The 18,425-nt window shown below is 46.8% G+C and overlaps 1 protein-coding gene across 5 annotated transcripts in view; it reads left to right on the plus strand.

Moving 5' to 3' along the window:
- ppcdc (phosphopantothenoylcysteine decarboxylase) overlaps positions 1-18,425 on the plus strand; it is a 97,286-nt gene that overhangs the window by 48,851 nt on the left and 30,010 nt on the right. For 2 of the 5 annotated variants that reach the window (XM_078532478.1, XM_078532481.1), the window contains one exon: positions 5,650-5,850. The exons of 1 other annotated variant lie outside the window; for it this stretch is intronic. In XM_078532478.1, the coding sequence (XP_078388604.1) occupies positions 5,650-5,792 (143 nt within the window). In that variant the 3' untranslated portion in view covers positions 5,793-5,850. Of the gene's footprint in view, positions 1-2,617; positions 4,382-5,649; positions 6,602-18,425 lie in introns of those variants that run through there. 2 more of the 5 variants (XM_078532480.1, XM_078532482.1) reach the window with 2 other exon arrangements.

Below are 18,425 nucleotides of genomic sequence, written 5' to 3' on the forward strand. Positions count from 1 at the left end.
ACAACCTGCCCCCCCACCCTCCACGTCTTTGTTTGCATCCATCTTTCATTCAGTTCACTTAACCTTCGCTGAGAGCAGTTCCTTTACGTGTGTGTAAGGGTGAGGGGTTTGGAAGAGGCTTTGCCATTCATAAAGAAACCATTGTATATCTGGTTTGTATTCTTATGACTTTTCGCTCAGTCGAGTTCTGAAAAGTGCATGACTGCTTTGCCAAGAAATGTTATGAGTCAAACTGAAGAATCTGCCAATTGGTAAACTTTTCTGTCAGAGCTTGTGAAATCATTGGCCCATAGAAGACTTTGTAACGAGGAATATTAGGCCTTAGGCAACAAGGCTGATTATTGATGTCTCTACAGGAAGACCTCAAGATGTCTCACAGGGAAGAATTCTATTCTACATAGGCTAAAAGACAAAGCCAGCAATTTAACATGATAACCAGGCAGACTGAAAGGCCTGAAATTTCACCGAGACGGGTTGACTTGGGAGCCCTTTAAAAATGGTGGGTGGGTCCCTACTCTAGGATTCCCAACCCCATTCCTGAGCTGTGCAATTTTTGGGAGTGCCTTTGAAGGGAGCAGGCTGCATCCTGTCAGAAGCTCGCATCCGGCACTCCCGACCTGGCCAGCCCCGTTGCAGAGATAAGTATCTCCTATTGCTCCACAATTTTCAATGAGTCGTGCTTCACGGCCCCTTAGACAAGTCATGAACCTTAGTGTGCATGAGTGGCCCTTTTAAAAGGTAAGCTCAAAGGGGTCCCCAATGGCAGGTTATGACCACCACACCCCACCCACCCCCTATGTTGCCTCATGCCCCTTACGCCAGGTTCTGCCCTTCCACCAGGCCCCCCATGCCAGGCCTTGGCACTTCCAAGCCCACTGACCCACTGTACACTTTCTAGAACCAATGAGCACCACAGTGTAAAGTGGGAATGCGTAAAAAAGAAGCTTTGAAAAAACGTAATCACCCTCCTATGAAAAGAAGTCTGGAAGGCAAACTAATAAACTTGTCAATCATCCAGGCCCTTTTGAAGTTTCTGTTATTTTAATATATGTCTGGGCTCTACACAACACCTGTGCCCCAGAGGAAATATTGTTTGACAGCTCAGGCTCTCTGATCTCTGAGGTAAATTTCACAATGTTTGTTGACATAAGTCAAGTGGCTTCAAGTGTTTGTGATGTTTGAAACTTTTGAGGGTTGGTTTATTTTGATTAAATAGAAAGACAGTGTTCATTTTGTTATACAACGGACTAACGGCACCAATGACCTACAGGCATTTTGAACTTTTTAAGGAAGACCTGTGTTTTTTTTAAAAAAAAGAAATACAAGTAAAGACACTGAGCAAAAGATGGTTGATGTTGTCAAATGACCACTTTCTGGAAACTTCGTATGTGGATTGTACTGACACACCTGTCCTGAGAGAACATGGAATGTCGCACCTCAAAAGGTATCATGGCCTTCTTCAAGCAGAGACACTTGAAAGGGAGATAGAAAAGATGCAAAAGACCGCACTTTAATCTCCGTTGATTTAGATCTTAGAATGTATAAATAGTTCTGATATGAATGCAAGACCAATATTCCCTCTCCTGGAATGCACGGGAAAAAATAAATTACGCTGACATGTTTCACAGCAGCATATATAAGGTGTGCACTTGGCGGGCTGCACTGCAAGGGGAACTCAGAGGTGAGTGCACAGTAACGTTGTGCAGTGCTTGCGAGGGTCGCCTGTTGAAATTCAAGGTTGAAGCGACTTGGGGGGGGGAGGCAAGGGCTACAATGTGATTTAGGCGAGTTGGAGAGGGCAAGGGTTGCACTGCGGTTGAGGCGAGTTGTGAGGGGCAAGGGCTGTACCGTGGTTGAGGCGAGTTGTGGGGGGCAAGGCCTGTACTGCGGTTGAGGCGACTTGGGGGCGGCAAGGCCTGCACTGTGGATGAGACGAGTTGTAGGGGGGGGCAAGGCTGCACTGCGGCTGTTGGTGGTACACAACCACGTGCGAGGTGGTGGGCAGGGAAGCAGCCACGCCTTGTATAAAGTGACTATTCCACCTCAGCTGAAACAGTTCAGGCGCAGCCGTATGGATCTTCTTGGAGCTGGGCCTCTACCTTATATGCCCACTCGAGCAATGTAGAGGCATCAACTTGCCACAAAGTGCTCCAGAGCTTTTCACCCCTCAGGCACAGGCTGCAAACTAACGAGCATTTCAATAGACTGCAGAACAGTTGGACGACTGGACACATTGTACAATCTCCTTGCAAAAGCTGGCCATGGAGCAGTCACTGGTGGAGGCGCTCACAGCCCCTTGCAATGTCATCATTCTGGTTTGGACCAGTGTCCCCCATGGTTCAAGCTAACAGTACAGCCTTGCAGTGCAGGTTAGGAGAATGCCTGTGCCTGAGCTGAGAGCATAGCATGCAGCCCAGTGGGCAAAGCTGCTGCCAATCGGTCAGGTGGAGTGGGGTGAAGGAGGTAGGGTTTCGGGCAGCCATACAACACACTAAACTCCGGCCGTCCAACTGTTGGCTAGCACTCTCTGGGATGCATTAAGGGGCCTTCAGACTTAAGCAGGGAAGGTTTTTAGAATACCCATGTTAACCACGTGTGTCTCTCTTCCATCCTGCAGGAGGAGTACATCAGGAGCATGGAGCCTGGTGAACTAGCTGTATGCCTCGTGGTGTACAGAGTGTGGAGGAGAAGGAGAAGAGAGCAACGCAGGTGCCTGGCTGCACAGAGGGAGGAGCGGCACCTTCGGGAAGAAGGGGCGGCATGTGCTCTCACACACGCCGCTGAAGAGCCACAGAAAACCGTTGCTGGTTAGCACCTAGCTAGACCCAGGGCCTATAGACGCCATCTTTCATTCCTGCAAGTGACCGAGAACCAGTGTCGCCCAAGACTTCGCATATCTAGGGAACTGGTTGGTCACATCTGCCATCTGCTGCGGGATTTGGAGCCATGAGAACATGGAGGGTATCCAGTGGCCGTGAAAGTGACCCCGGCGCTCAGTTTTCACGCCAGTGGCTCCTTACAGGGCTCCGCAGGTGACCTCTGGGATATCGCAAGCCTCCACTCACAAATGCATCCATGAGGTCACAGACGCCATCTTGGCGAGGGCACACAACTTTGTGCATTTTGCCTGGGACCAGGAAAGCCAGGATGCAAGAGCAATTGGATTTGTCCAGATCTCAGGTTTCGCACAGGTGCAAGGTGCTATTGGCTGCACTCACATGGCACTTAGATCTCTGTCGCAGCAAGCGGTCAACTGTATCAACCGCAAGAGCTTCTATTCACTGTGCAGCCACCAGAAACGCATCCTGCAGGTCTGCGCACAGCTCCCAGGGAGTGTCCATGACTCCTATATTCTCAGTCGGTCACAGATTCCTGTCATCTTCCAGGGTCCAAGAGGCTGCAGGGATGGCTCCTCGGGTACAAGGGCTATCCACAGAGGATATGGCTGATGACACCCATGCAATGGCCTCAGACTGCAGCAGAGCAAAGGTATGATGAGGCTCAAGCTGCAGCTCACACCTTGGCGGAGCAGACCGTCGGAATGCTGAAAATGAGGTTCTGGTGCCTGGACTGGTCAGGTGGAGCCCTGCAATATGGTCCACAGAGGGGTCATGTATCATCATCGCCTGCTGTGCCCATTAGAACCTGACACTTCAGTGGGGGAGAGGAACTGTCTGAGGAGGAGATGGAGGACCTGGAGGTCTCCTCCAATGAGGAATGCGTGAGGGTGAGGAAGTCCTCTAAGGTGGTGATGAGGCTATCACGCTGGCCAGATGAGTTAGGCATGCTTGGGAGGTCCTCATAACAGCTAGATTTGCGGAGGATGATGATGACATGCAGTGAAGAGAGACTATAGATCCTCACGTTGCATCTGTGAATGTTTGACTCCAGTCTGGCTTATGGCAGCGCACATACCCTCTGTGATAAGGCTCCTGTCTTGGAGACGCAGTGGAGGCCCTAATAGTGGCTCGATACTAGGAAGATGATGACGACATGCAGTGAGGATACTCCATAGATCTTCACATAGCCTCTGTGATTGTCTGGCTGAGGGCAGCTCGCTTGATCTCTGTGATAAGGGTCATATCATGGAGTCGCAGCCATGAAACTTTAAATGTACCTGAACCTTTGTCAGCCTTCAGCACCTGACCCCTTCAGGACCACAATGTCACTGGTCACCAAGGCTGACGAGATGGGGACCAGCCCCACCTTAAAGGCGTAAGAGCACACAAAAGAGAATGATGGAACTCTGACTCCTGCCCACGGCATTCTGGCAGCAGTGAGGTGCAGGCATCAGTAATGTTTCCAGGGAGTGTGAGGCCGGACCATCACTTTGATGTGTGTCTCTGCGCTGGTAGAGGGTGTGGGTGAGCGCTATGATGGGACTTCAGAGGTTTCTACGGGGCTTGATTGGAGACCCTGGGTCATGGACTCCATCAGATGTTTCTGTGATACTCCTGTGAAAGCAAGGAGAGCTAATTAGTGCATGGCAGGGGACTGCGGAACAGGACACATCACTCACAGCATGGTTGTCTGATGGATGTTGCACTGCTGAATCCTCACTTGGTAGAGCACCACTGACCTCACCGTCAATACAGAAACAGACCAAATCCTCGCCGGCCAGCTGGATGGCTCTATTTTCAAAGTCTATGAGGACCTTGATTTCAGGCATTCTTCCACCAGTATGCAGTCTCTGCCCCTTGTGTGCCAGCTTGTCCTGTATGAGAGAATGTAAGCGGGACGCCTGCTATGACAGATGATAAGTGTGCTTGGCATGTGTGGATGGTGAGTTGTCTCACGGATGGGATGAGGGCAATGAAGGTGTGTATCAGAGAGTGAATGGTGATGTCCCTTGAACTGGCAGTGAGTGAGATCCCTATGGAAGTGTGATGGGTTTGAGCGTGTGAGTCGAGAGTGATGAGAAGAGTGACTTACCCTGGCAGCATTGGGTGGCTGTCCTCTTTTGTAGACCATTGGCGCTGACCACTGCCGCCATTGCCTCCCGTGCTGGATTAGTGATGTTGCTGCCCATCCTGCGGTCAGAGCGGGGATAGAGGACATCACATTAGGCCTCCAAAGCGTCCAAAAGGTGCTCGGGGGACGCGTCATTAAATGGGGGAGGTGGCGGTGGGGTTGCAGTCTTCTTGCCTTTCGGGGCCATGTCTTCTGTGCAGCAGTTCTTGCCTGGAAGCACTGAGAGATGTGCGTACGGCTGCACTTTAAATATGACGCACAGCATGATGGTGTGGCGGGCAAATGAGAGCCGTCCCGCCACTGAAATGGGATGGCTCCCGGGAATGCATAATTAATGAGACGGGATTGGAATGATAGGATGTGGAAAACCGCCATTGCGGCTGGCAGGTAAAACTTCTTCCTCCTTCCTGCCTGCTACTGCACTTAGTACAAATCTGGGACGATTTCGCTCATTGATGTGATTTGTAAAATGTTGAGGCCCCAGCACAGATCCCTGGTGGACCCCACTAGTCACATCCTGCCAATCAGACAAGACCCATTTATGTGTATCTCTGTTTTCTACTAATTAGCCAACTAATTCAATCCAGCTCCAGACAGTCCTGAAACTCAAGCGAAAACCTAACTGAATGTGGACATTCACAACCGTCCATGAAATTCACACATCCCTTTGTTTTAAAGGTGGAACATCAACAAAGGAACATGGCATTCTAACCAACTTGTATTTCTGGTTTACCAGGGACAAAGACACGTCAAAACTCAATGTATGTTACACTCCATGGACCTCTCATTGTATTATGATCATTCGAACCCAGACTAGATAAATTTCAAAGTGTCAATGACAAACGCAGGATGTTTATCGACCTGACCACCCATATTATTTGGAAAAGGGCTTTGGACTTGTGACATGGGTGAGTGAGCCATGTTTTGTTGCTCATTTTTAAAACAACAAGAATCAGTTCTACAGAGACAGAGAGACCATCCAAAAGCTATCAAACCAACTGTAGTCAACTGAGCAGCGAAGGGAACAAACAGTAATACTATGAAAGTGGGAGCTGGACTCTCCCCAGCCTGTTCTGCCTTCAAGTTCACCTGAGAACCAACTTCCTAGAAATTCAACTACAAGAAGCCTTGCAGCTTACTGGCAACCCTCTGCTTACAAGATCTTCACTTCAACCAATAGCATCAACTCATCTAAGAAACTACAAGCCTCTCACAAAAAGAGTGAGACAAACATATTTGTAATCATGCTGTTTTTTTCTTCATCTCTATCTAATTTTTTTGTGTGAGTGGTAATGTGTGAGAGTCAAGTAAGTGAGACGTGTTTCTTTTTAACCTTCATGGAAAGTGTATGATAACAAATAACCTTTATTTTTAAAACTCTCAAAAAAAACTTGCTGCAGGAGTTAGTTAAATTGGGGCAACCACTCTGAGTTTGTCTCACACACCTCACATACAAAAGACATCGATCGCTTGCAGTAATTAAACACCTAAAATTCTGTCTGAGAGAGAGTATTGCTAATTTCTAGGAGGAGTAGGGCTGGCGAAGATGTTATTTATTGTAAAATTAGTTTGTATTTCGACCCTTCTTTCAATCATACAATCTTTCAGTAAAAACAGAAAATGCCCAGCACGGGACATACTTGTAACATTAACCCTCTTTTTCCGTGCCAGATGTTGGTTAAAAATAAAGACTTGGGGCTGAATTTTGCACTAGGGGCGGAGTCTTTGCTCCCGACGTAAAAGTTGGTGGCAAGTCTACCTCCGCTTGGCCGGCTTGCCCCTCAGCTATTTTAATGGCCGTCAGGTCTTTAACTGTATTGATTTGAGACTTCCGCCCCCTTCCAAGAGGAAGTCCCACCGACCTGTCAATGAATCAGAGGGCTGCAGCTCTCTTCTTCCAGCAGCAACAGGCGAAGTGGTGAGCTCTGCAGAGATGACATCAGTGGAGCCCGGGGTAAGGCTGGCAGGCCCTGGTGGGGTGTAGGGGGTGTGGGGGGTGCGGGGTAATGTGGGTGCAGGATCATCAGGGTTGGGGGAGGGAGTGGAAATACTGGGGAATGGGTGGAATGACCTCTGATACACACACTGCCCGAAAACAAAGACGTCCCCCGCCCCCCTTTCCCCAACCTTGCTCAGCCTTCCTGGACTGAACAATTTGCACTGGCATCACCCACCACAGGTCCAGCCTTGGATTTCTATAGCACCTTTTACAACCTCAGGACATGTCCAAGTTTTGTACAGCCAATGGAGTACATTTGGGTCAAAAGCCTGGAACCCCCTCCCTAACAGCACTGTAACCTACACCACAGGGACTGCAGTGGTTCAAGAAGGCGGCTCACCACCACCTTCTCAACGGCAATTAGGGATGGGCAATAAATGCTGGCCTAGCCAGCAATGCCCACACCCCAAAAATGAATATTAGCAAGTATAGTCACTTGCAGTGTAGGAAATGCAGAGCTAATTTGCATACAGCAAGATCCCACAAACAGCAATGTGATAGTGACCAGATAATCTGTTTTTCTGATAATTGATGGATAAAATTGGCTAGGACACCTTGTTGCTGTTCGAAATTTTGTTATGAGCTCTGCTGTATTCATCTGAGGGAATAGATAGGCTCTATCTTAACGTTTCATCTGAAAGACTTCATCTCTTACAGTGCAGCACTCACTCAATGCTGCACTGGAAGTATTGACCTGAATTTTTTGTGTTCACCTCTCTGGTATGGGAACCCATAGCATTTTGATTCAGAAGAGTTGTTCTAATTGAACCATGGCTGACACTTTATATGTAATATCTTTTCAACATTTGACATTTTTATTCCAAATTGCCAACGTTCCTCCTTCTTTTGTACGATTATAAGAAAGAGGAACTGGTGTAGGCCATTCTGCCTCATGAGCCTGTCCCACCATTCAATAAGATCATGGCTGATCTGATTGTGGCCTTAACTCCACTTTCCTGCCTCCCTCCCCACTCCATAACCCTTGATTCTCTTGTCAGTCAAAAATCTGTCTAACTCAATCTTGAATATATTCAATGACTCAGTCTCCATTGCTCTCTGGGGAAGAGAATTTTGAAGTCCAAAGATCCTGTAAGGGAAAAATTTCCTCCTCATCTCACTTTTAGTTGGGAGACCCCTTATTTTGAATCTGTGCCTCTAGTTCTAGAATTTCCCACAAGGGAAACATCCTCTCAACACCTACCCTGTCAAGCCCACTCAGAATCTTACATGTTTCAATAGACCTCTCATTCTTCTAAACTCCAATAAGTATATATCTAACCTGCTCAACCTTTCTCACAAAACAACTCCTTCATTGCTGAAGGCCTGCATCCTCGAGTCTTAAAAGAGTGTCGACGGAGATAGCAGGTGAATTGGTTGTGGGCCACCACTCCTGACCTCATTACAGCCTTGGTCCAAATATGGACAAAAGAGCTGAGCTCAAGAGGTGAGGTGGGAGTGACTGCCCTTGACGTCAAGGCAGCATTTGACTGAGTGTGGCATCAAGGAACCCTAGCAAAACTGAAGTCTATGGGAATCGGGGAGAGCTCTCCACTGGTTAGAGTCATACCTAGCACAAAGGAAGATGGTTGGGGTTGTTGGATATCAATCATCTCAGTACCAGGACATCACTGCAGGAGTTCCTCAGGGCAGTGTCCTAAGCCCAAGCTGTTTCATCAATGAACTTCTCTCCATAATAAGGCAAGAAGTGGGGATTTTGTGAATGATTGCACAAAGTTCAGCACCATTCATGACTCCTCAGATAGTGCAGCAAGACCTGGACAATATTCAGACTTGGTCTGACAAGTGGCAAGTAATATTCGCGCCACACAAATGCCAGGCAATGACCAACTCCAACAAGAGAGAATCTAACCATCTCCCCTTGACATTCAATGGCATCATCATTGCTGAATCCCTGGGGTTTACCATTGACTAGAAACTGAACTAGACCAGCCATGTAAAAACTGTGGCTACATGAGCAGGTCAGAGGTTGGGAAATTGGTAGAGAGTAACCCACCTCCTGACACTCCAAAGCCTGTCCTCCACCTACAAGGCTCAAGTCAAGATTGTGATGGAATAATTGCCAATTGCTTGGATGAGTGCAGCTCCAACCGCGCTCAAGAAGCTTGACACCATCCAAAACAAAACAGCCTGTTTGATTGGCATCATAATAAACATTCACTCCCTCTACCACCGACACACAGTGGCAGTAGTGTTTACCATCTACAATATGCACTGCAGCAACTCACCAAAGCTCCTTTGACAGCACCTTCCAAACCCACAATCTCTATGACCTAGAAGGACAAGGACAGCAGATGCACCACCATCTGCAAGTTCCTCTCTAAGTAACACACCATCCTGACTTGGAACTATACCATCGTGCCTCCATTGTCGCTGATTCAAAATCCTGGAACTCCCTTCCTACTGTTACTGTGGGTGTTGTACAACAAATGAACTCCAACGGTTCAAGAAGGCAGCACACCACCACTTTCTCCAGGGCAATTAAGGATCAGCAATAAATGCTGGCCTAGCCAGCGAAGTCCACACCCCATGAATGAATACTTTTTAAAAATTAAAAATTTCAAACATTCTGGAAAGGTCCCATCAGATTATGAAATAACGAATGTGACTCCTCTACTCATGAAAGGTGGGAGACAGAAAGCAGAAAACTACAGGCCTAACATGTGTCATAGGGAAACTGCTAGAATCTATGATTAAGGACTTTATAGCCAAACACTTGGAAAATCTTAATGTCATAAGGCAGAGTTAATGTGGTTTTGTGAAAGGGAAATTGCGTTTGACTAATTTATTAAAGTTCTTTGAGGAAGTATCAAGCAACGTGGATAAAGGGGAACCCGTAGATGTGTACTTGGAATTCTAAAAGGCATTTGATAATGTGATGCATCAAGGGTTATTACACAAAATAAGAGCTCATTGTTTAGGGGGCAAAATATTAGCATGGAGAGAGGATTGATTAGCTAACAGGAAGCAGAGAGTAGGGATCAATGGGTCCATTTTGATTTGACAAGCTGTAACTAGTGAATTGCCACAGGGATCAGTGCTGGGGCCTCATGTATTTAAAATCTAAATTAATGACTTGGATGAAGGAACAGAATGTTTGGTTGCTAAATTTGCTGATGATACAAAGATAGAGTAGGTTGTGAAGAGGACATGAGTTTGAAAAAGGATAAAGATTGGTAAGTAGGTAAATGAATGGACAAAAATTTGGCAGATGGAGTACAATGTGAGAAAATATGAACTTGTCCTCATTTGGCAGGAAGAATAAAAAAGCAATATATTATTTAAATGGAGAGAGATTGTAGAACTCTGCAGTACAGAGGGACCTGAGTGTCCTGATACATGAATCACAAAAAGTTGGAATGCAGGAACTACAAGTGAATAGGTAGGCAAATGAAATGTTGGTGTTTATTGCAAGGGGAATTGAGAATAAAAGTAGGGAAATTTTATTACAGTTGGTGAGACCACATCTGGAGTACTGTGTACAGTTTTGTTCTCCTTACTTAAGAAAGGATATAGCTACATTAGATGCAGTTCAGAGAAGGTTCACTTGACTGACTCCTGGGATGAGGGGTTATCTTATGAGGAAAGGTTGGACAGATTGGGCCTGTATCCACTGAAGTTTAGCAGAATGGGAGGGGATCTTATTGAAACATATAGGATCCTGAGGGGGCTTGACAGGATGGATGCTGAGAGGATGTTTCACTTTGTGGGAGATACTAGAACCATGGGACACAGTTTAAAAGTAAGGGGGCTCCCAGTTGGAGATGAGAACTTTTTTCTCTGAGTGTCGTCGTGTGTGGAATTCTCTTCCCCAGAGAGCAGTGGGTACAGGGTCGTTGAATATATTTTTAAGGCTGAGTTAGATTCTTGATTAACAAGGGCGTCAAAGGTTATAGAGTTTAGGCAGGAAAGTACAGTTGAGGCCACAATCGGAGCAGCCATGATCTTATCAAATGGCGGAGCAGGCTCAAGGGGCCGAATAGCTCACTCCTCTTAATTCATATGTTCACATGTATGTGTGTATTTATGAATAAACCAAATGAACCTTCTCTCAACTGCTTCATATGCAATTATATTCTTCCTTAAGTGAGGAGACCAAAACAGTATATAGCACTCTAGATACAGTGTCACTAAGGCCATGTACAGCTGTAGCAACACTTTCCTACATTTTTTCCCCCACTCCCCTTGCAACAGACACCAACATTCCATTTGCCTTCGCAATCACTTGCTGTACCTGCATGCTAGCTTTTTTAGATACTTGTACCAGGACACCTAGATCCCTCTATACCACAGATTTCTGTGGTCTCTCTCAATTTAAATAATATTCTGCTTTTCTATTTTTTTTGCCAAAGTGGACAAGCTCACATTTTTCCCACATTATACTCCTTCTGCCATATTTTTCCCACTCATTTAACCTATCTGTATCCTTTTTTAGACTCTCTGGGCCAAATGTTCACTCCTGATTCAGGAGCGCAGTCGCGATAATTTCCAATTCCAAAAACTCAACTTGGGAAAAAGTGCTCTGGATCTTCAGATTTTCATTCCAGATAGGGGAGGTGTGGGGGTGGATGGATGTTAATGGACGTCGGGCCCGCCATCCCCAGAAACAGTGCGGAGGCAGCCACCGGGTCCGCCTCGATGGTCTGGGACTTTGCCAAATTACAAAAAAAACAGACAGAAAAATAGCCCTTGCCTCTCACTCCCCACACAGCCTCAAGCCCTACTCATGCCCCCCACCCACCCCTGCATGGTCCCTCATACTCTACATGCCAAACTGTGCCTGTGTACCCACCCCGATGGCCCTTTATAGCCCTTATGCCAATTTAGTGCCAGCTTATGTCAACCCACAGACCCTCCATTCACCACCCTTTGACTTTACATGGGAAGACATCAGGAGCCATGGTGAGATGAAATAAAATAAATTCCTTCAAGCACTTAATCCCTTATGAAAACAAACATTTGTATTCATAACTCCACATCAACTACTTTATAATCACTTAAGAGCTGTCAGTCAAACTGTGAACTTACAGCAATCCCACCCGGTCCCACTGTGATGATAGTAGGTTGTGGAATCAGTCATGCAGCACTGATCCTATAATGATAACCCTCAGGATTATGTCAACAGACAGCTGGTGAAATTGCAAGCAGCCCACAGCAGGCTTTTTTCGAAAATTTAAAGGGTTTGGGGATTTAAATAACTTGACAGCTTAACCGTTCCACTGAGCTTATCCATGTTTTATGCACATTCATGTCTACTCTTAACAATCCCAAAGGGCACCTGACCTCTCCCAAAGAACATCTTGCCTCTCTCAAAGGGGTACCTGGACTTCAAATGGTCGCCCTGCCTCTCCAGATAATACCGGCATCTTTAAACCTTTTCCTCAAATGTGTAAAACCACTGAGTTTGGATATCCTAGTTATGAAAATTTGATCTATTTGAAAGCAGCTGCACTTTTGCATATGCAGCTGCTTCCACGAACCACGGATGCACAAACTACAATCCGCATCCTTCACCTCCGACGATAAATGGATGCTGGATTCAGGGGCAGGACTTGCAGGATCGAGGCTGCTGAGTCATTTTGGCTAGGGCATGGAGCCCTTCCAGCTTTGACAAAATTCGAGCCTTTGTGTCCTCTTCGCAACTAGTTTTCCTTCCTATCATTGTGTCATTAGCAAATTTAGCTATCATACATTCAGTCCCTTCATTCAAGTCATTGTTATAGATTGTAAATAGTTGAGGCCCCAGCACTGATCCCTGTGGCATTCCACTAGTTAGTTTTTCAACCTGAAAACAATCCATTTATCCCGACTGTCTACTTCCTGTTAGCTAACCAATTCTCTGTCCATGCTAATATGCTACTCCCGACACCATGAGCACTTATCCTATGTAGTTACTTTTTATGTGGCACCTTATTGAATGCCTTTTGGAAATCCAAATACACCATATCTTCTAGTTTCCCTTAATCTACCCTGCTTGTTACTTCCTCAAAGAACTCTAATAGAGTTAATCAAACATGATTTCCCTTTCAAAAAACTATGTTGACTCTGATTGTCTGATGATTCCCTAAATGTCCTGCTTTACTTCCTGAATAATGGATTCTAGCAATTTCCCTATGACAGATGTTAGGCTTGCTGGCCTATAGCTTCCTGCTTTCTGTCTCCTTTTTTGAATAGTGGTGTTACATTTGCGGTTTTCCAATATACTGGGACCTTTCTAGAATCCAGGGAATTTTGGAAAATTACAACCAATGCATTCACTATCTCTGCAGTCACTTCTTTTCAGACCATCAGGTTCAGGGGATTGTCAGCCTTTAGGCCCAGTCGTTTTCCCAGTACCTTATCCGAGTGATCGTGATTGTTTTAAGTTCCATGCTACCTTTATTTTCAACTATTCTTGGAATGCTTTTTTGTGCCTTCTACAGTGAAGACTGATACAAAATACCTGTTTAACATTTCCACCTTGCTTCTCATTATTAGGCCTGAACTTCCTCGGAGTGACACTTTCTTAGCTTAATTTTTTTTTTTCCCCCAGCCTCTCTCGCCTGACGTTCTAACTCAGGCCAGGCTAGATCCAGGCAGTGCAGCAGGTCCCCAGAGTCTAGGGTCGAAGTGCAGCAGAATCGAAGGGAAGGAGGCCACATTCTCTTTTTTTACGGCTCTAGCTGCCATAAATTACATAAATTTAAAGGTACATTGAAAGGGGTTTAGCTCTGAAGAAGGTTCATACAACTCGAAACGTTAACTCTGTTTCTCTCTCCAAAGATGCTGTCAGTCCTGCTGAGCTTTTCCAGCATTTTCTGTTTTTATTTCAGATTTCCAGCACCCTCAGTATTTTGCTTTTATCTACGGTACCTGCCGTTTAGTTTGGCAGTTAGCTTTCTTTTTTAATGACTACTTCAGTTATTATAGCAGGATGTAGAGTATTTTATTAGTTGGCTCATCTAGATCCGTGTGCTTGATATAATCAGTATGATATTTAATTACAGTTGTAAATGAAAATTAACATATTGATACAATACATCAGAAACTTTGAAAGATTTCAGACTAAATAGAACTTAAAGGGAAATTACAATTTGGTCTACCGCTGCTTTGTCTGAAAAGACAGTAATATCACGATTGAAACAACACTAGAATGTGGATTTTCACGACTGGGTGCATTTATGTGCAGGCAGAGTGGGGCAAATTGTGATCATATGTCAAGATCAAGGAACTAAACAAGGTGGAAATTGTTGAGAACAACTTTAGAGTCAGAGATGATGGGAAGTGTGATTCTGGCAAATGTTCAGATGCTCTAAGTGAAGCAGAAGAATTAAAGTGTTAGTTATGTTTAGAAGTGCATTGTATTCAATTGCAATAGGACTCCAGTGATTTGATTTTTTGTGATGCTAAATAGCATTAGGTTATATGTTGTGTTTGCTTTGTATTGTGTTTCTTTCAACCCTTTCTAGATTGAGTGCTGGGACCATTGTTTTATTTCCCTTAATAACTACTCTCTCTTTCCCCCACTCTCTTTTCCTCTCTTTCTCTCTGCATCTTCACCCCTCCCTCTTTTCCACTCCTCTGACCTCACTCTCCCCTTCCCCCTCCTTTGCCCTTCTGCTTCCCCCTCCCGCTTTCCCTCTCCCTAACTTTCCCCCTCCTGCTTTTACCCTCTCTTCCTGTTTGCCCCCTACCCCACTCCCCTTCCCCACCCCAACACTTTTTCTTTACCCGTCTCCCATCTCTCCTTCTCCCCTCCCCCTCACCCACCCCTCCCCCTCCCACTCCCGCACCCCCTTCCCCCTCCCCCTTCCTCCTCCCCTTCCCTTCCCTCCCGCCCTTTTCCTTGCCTCTTCCCCTGCCGTCCTTTCCCCCTCCCCTTTCCTCTCTTGTTCTCCCCTCCCGCTTTCACCCTCTCCCTCTCCCCCTCCTGTCTTCCCCCTTCCCCACTCCAACCCTTTCCTTCTCCCTCTCCCTTCCTCTCCTTCTCCCCTCCCCCGTTTTCTCCCTTTCCCCCTCACCCCCCCTCCTCCTTTGTCCCCTTTCCCCCCTCATCCTCTCCCCTACTCCCCATCTCGGCCTCTGCCCCTCTCACTATACCTCTCCCTTTCCCCCTTCCCCTCTTCTTCTCCCGCCTTCCCCCTGCCCTTTTTTCCCCATCCTTCCTCCTCCCTTTTCCCTGCCACTTTCCCCTTCCTGCTTTCCCCTCCCCCTCCCTCTCCCCCTTTTGTTTCCCCCTTTCCCCACCCCAACCCTTTCCTTCTCCCTCTCCATCACTCCCCTCCCCTACCCCTCTCCTCCCTACCCTCCCCCCTTTCTTTCTTTCCCCTTCCTCCTTGCCCCTCTGTCCCCTTTCCACCTTCCCCCTCTCCCTCTCCCCCTCACTATCCCCCTCTCTTTCCCTCTCTCCCCTCTTCTCTTCTCTCGCCTCCCCCTCCCCACCTTCCCCCCCCGCCTCCCCCCCGCCTTCCACACCCCTCCCCCCCGCCTTCCACCCCCCTCCCGCCTTCCACCCCCCTCCCGCCTTCCACCCCACCTCCCGCCTTCCACCCCCCCTCCTGCCTTCCACCCGCCTTCCACCCCCCCTCCCGCCTTCCATCCCGCCTTCCACCCCCCCTCCCCGCCTTCCATCCCCCTCCCGCCTTCCACCCCCTCCCACCTTCCACCCCCCTCCCGCCTTCCACCCCCCTCCCGCCTTCCACCCCCCTCCTGCCTTCCACCCCCCTCCCACCTTCCATCCCGCCTTCCACCCCCCCTCCCGCCTTCCACCCCCTCCCGCCTTCCACCCCCTCCCGCCTTCCACCCCCCCTCCCGCCTTCCATCCCGCCTTCCACCCCCCCTCCCCGCCTTCCATCCCCCTCCCGCCTTCCACCCCCTCCCACCTTCCACCCCCCCCGCCTTCCACCCCCCTCCCGCCTTCCACCCCCCTCCTGCCTTCCACCCCCCTCCCACCTTCCATCCCGCCTTCCACCCCCCTCCCGCCTTCCACCCCCTCCCGCCTTCCACCCCCCCCCGCCTTTTCCCACTCTCCCCCTCCCCCTCTCCCCCTCACCCTTTTCTCACTCTCCCCCTGTCCCCCTTCCCCCTCCCTTTTCCCCTCTCCCTTTTCCCCCTCCCCCTTCTTCCTTCCTCCCCCTTCTCCCTTCCCCCCCTCCCTTTCCCACCCTCTCTCTCTACCTCTCTCTTTTCCCTCCTCTCTCTTTACCCCTCTTTTTTCCCATTCCTTTTTTGCCCACTCTTCATACTCCTTTCCTCCACCCTTCACCCCTTCCCTTTTCCTCTCTTCTGTGTCTCACTGGTAATTCTTTTCAGCCGATGGTAAATTTTTGATCAGTGAACTGGCGCTACAGCTTCATACGCCATCTCTTGTCTTTGATCCCTCAAGCATGAAGTTGCATTTTAACCCCTCTGTTATCTTTCCTTTGGGCGTCATACAACAGATGTCACAATTTTTTGAGTGTTGATTACAGGTGCAAAATATCCATTCATAAAAGGCAGTTATTGATCAGGAGCCTGAAGCAAGCAGATTATTAACTTTTAATTGATCTGAACATTTACATAATTACTTAGATCCTCCTCGAGTAATGGGCAATGGTCTTTCAAGAAGAAATTGTGAAATCAGAATCCAAGCTGCTATAAATCGAGGCCATCGACAGGTTTAGGTGGCCTTAATGTAACTAAAGGATAGTTGGTTACTGTGTCAGCTGGATATGCAAAATTAGTGCAGAGATCCATGCCCTCTGTTGCGAGCTTGTTCTAGTCTACGTGCCTCTGCCATGTCAACAGCTCATTGGATACTGTGATAAATCTCATTTAACTGCTCTCATGTATGCAAATATTCACAAGAGTGGGTATGGCTTATAGTAAAGATCTTATTTGGCAATGCCATCACCTTGTGTACAGGTATGAATGCACATGAACAAGGAAGAGATTTGGATTTTTGTCAGTCTGTTTTTCCTTCCCACATTTCTGTTTGCTCATCTAAAGTAGCTTTGCTGTGGTACTGTTCCAGAAGCCCCATGTGACCTCCACTACCTTCCCCAGCTCTCCTTTATTCAAAAGTTAGCCTCAATGGAGAATTCCAACAGTCAACTTGAGCGCAGTCAGGTCTGCATATTTACCGGAGAGCAGCTCAGATCTGTGAGCCTGACTGTTATGGCCCAACAGTTGGTAAAGCGGAGTTATTTAAAAATCCCAGAAGGAAACTTTAAATAACTGTCATAACCTATATTTTTAAGTGGTATGTTTGAGATGCACCTCTAAATTCAGGAATCAGACCACCAGTTCTCGAGAGGTTTTATATTAAACTAAATGAAACATTTTATTAATTTACACAAGTTAAATATATGCACATGGCTACAACTTACTACGATCATAACTTTTAACAAATTCCCAAACTAATCTCCATTAAGGCAAAGCAACCCATAGACTTAACCAGACACCAGACAAAGCAATTTCCCCTTATGAATCTCAAAATGAAGTTCCTCTCACTTTGGTTCCTGTGGAGACAGTTGTAGGCTTATAGCTACTTTGATCTTACATTGCCCCTGCCCTGTGCATACGAAAACTGCTATCAGTTACATCCAGCACATCTCACTGAATGTAAATTCTCATTGTATCACCAGCCCCTTTGAACTCCACCTCTTTTAACAGTAAAACCCCTTTCATAGTGCCAATTTTATTAGTAATATAAACATTGCTTAGTCTGTGCTAGCTAGGTGTCAGATTTCACCCCACTTCTTGAATGCTCTATTCAAAAAATGCAAATGCACTCTACCTCTCTTACATCTCAAAACTAGTATACATCAAAGCACCCAGACTAGCTGGCTTTAATCTAATTAAGACACACTCACAGACTAAACCTCTATTTTAAAAGAAAAATATTTTCCGATAATAATATATACATTAATAGATTCATGACACTGACTGACTAATTCCCCTCTCTAACCCAAAGAAGCAGAGTCCAGTTATAAGCCACCTACCACTGCACCTTGCTGAGAGCAGATGACTCAGCACAAACCTGGGACCCACCATGGTCAATCCTGTAGTATAAAGGTACCTAGCATAGCAAGGATTAATGTAGGACTGGTAACAGTACCACCACCAGTGTGATCTAAAGAGACACATGACCAGAGAGGGTTGTGGACTACAGAGAGACCTGTGTAGAAGAAAGCATGGAGTTATCTCATAACTTAGACTATACCCTGTATATGTGTACATAGTTATGTATTATCAATGACACTTAATGTTAAACCGTATATGCCTCAGAACCTCTTCATGAGAGACCTACTGAACAGAACATATAACACACTAAATCCAGCTCAGGGCATATCAAAGCGCTTTACAGCCAATTGCACTACTTTTGGAATGCCGTCACTGTTGTGCTGATGGACACGTGGCAGCCAATTTGGGGAGAACAAGGTCCCACAAACAGCAATGAAATAAACTACCACATGAT

The sequence above is a fragment of the Cetorhinus maximus genome, chromosome 30 (genome assembly GCF_964194155.1).
Source record: "Cetorhinus maximus chromosome 30, sCetMax3.hap1.1, whole genome shotgun sequence".
NCBI classification, from domain to species: domain Eukaryota; kingdom Metazoa; phylum Chordata; class Chondrichthyes; order Lamniformes; family Cetorhinidae; genus Cetorhinus; species Cetorhinus maximus.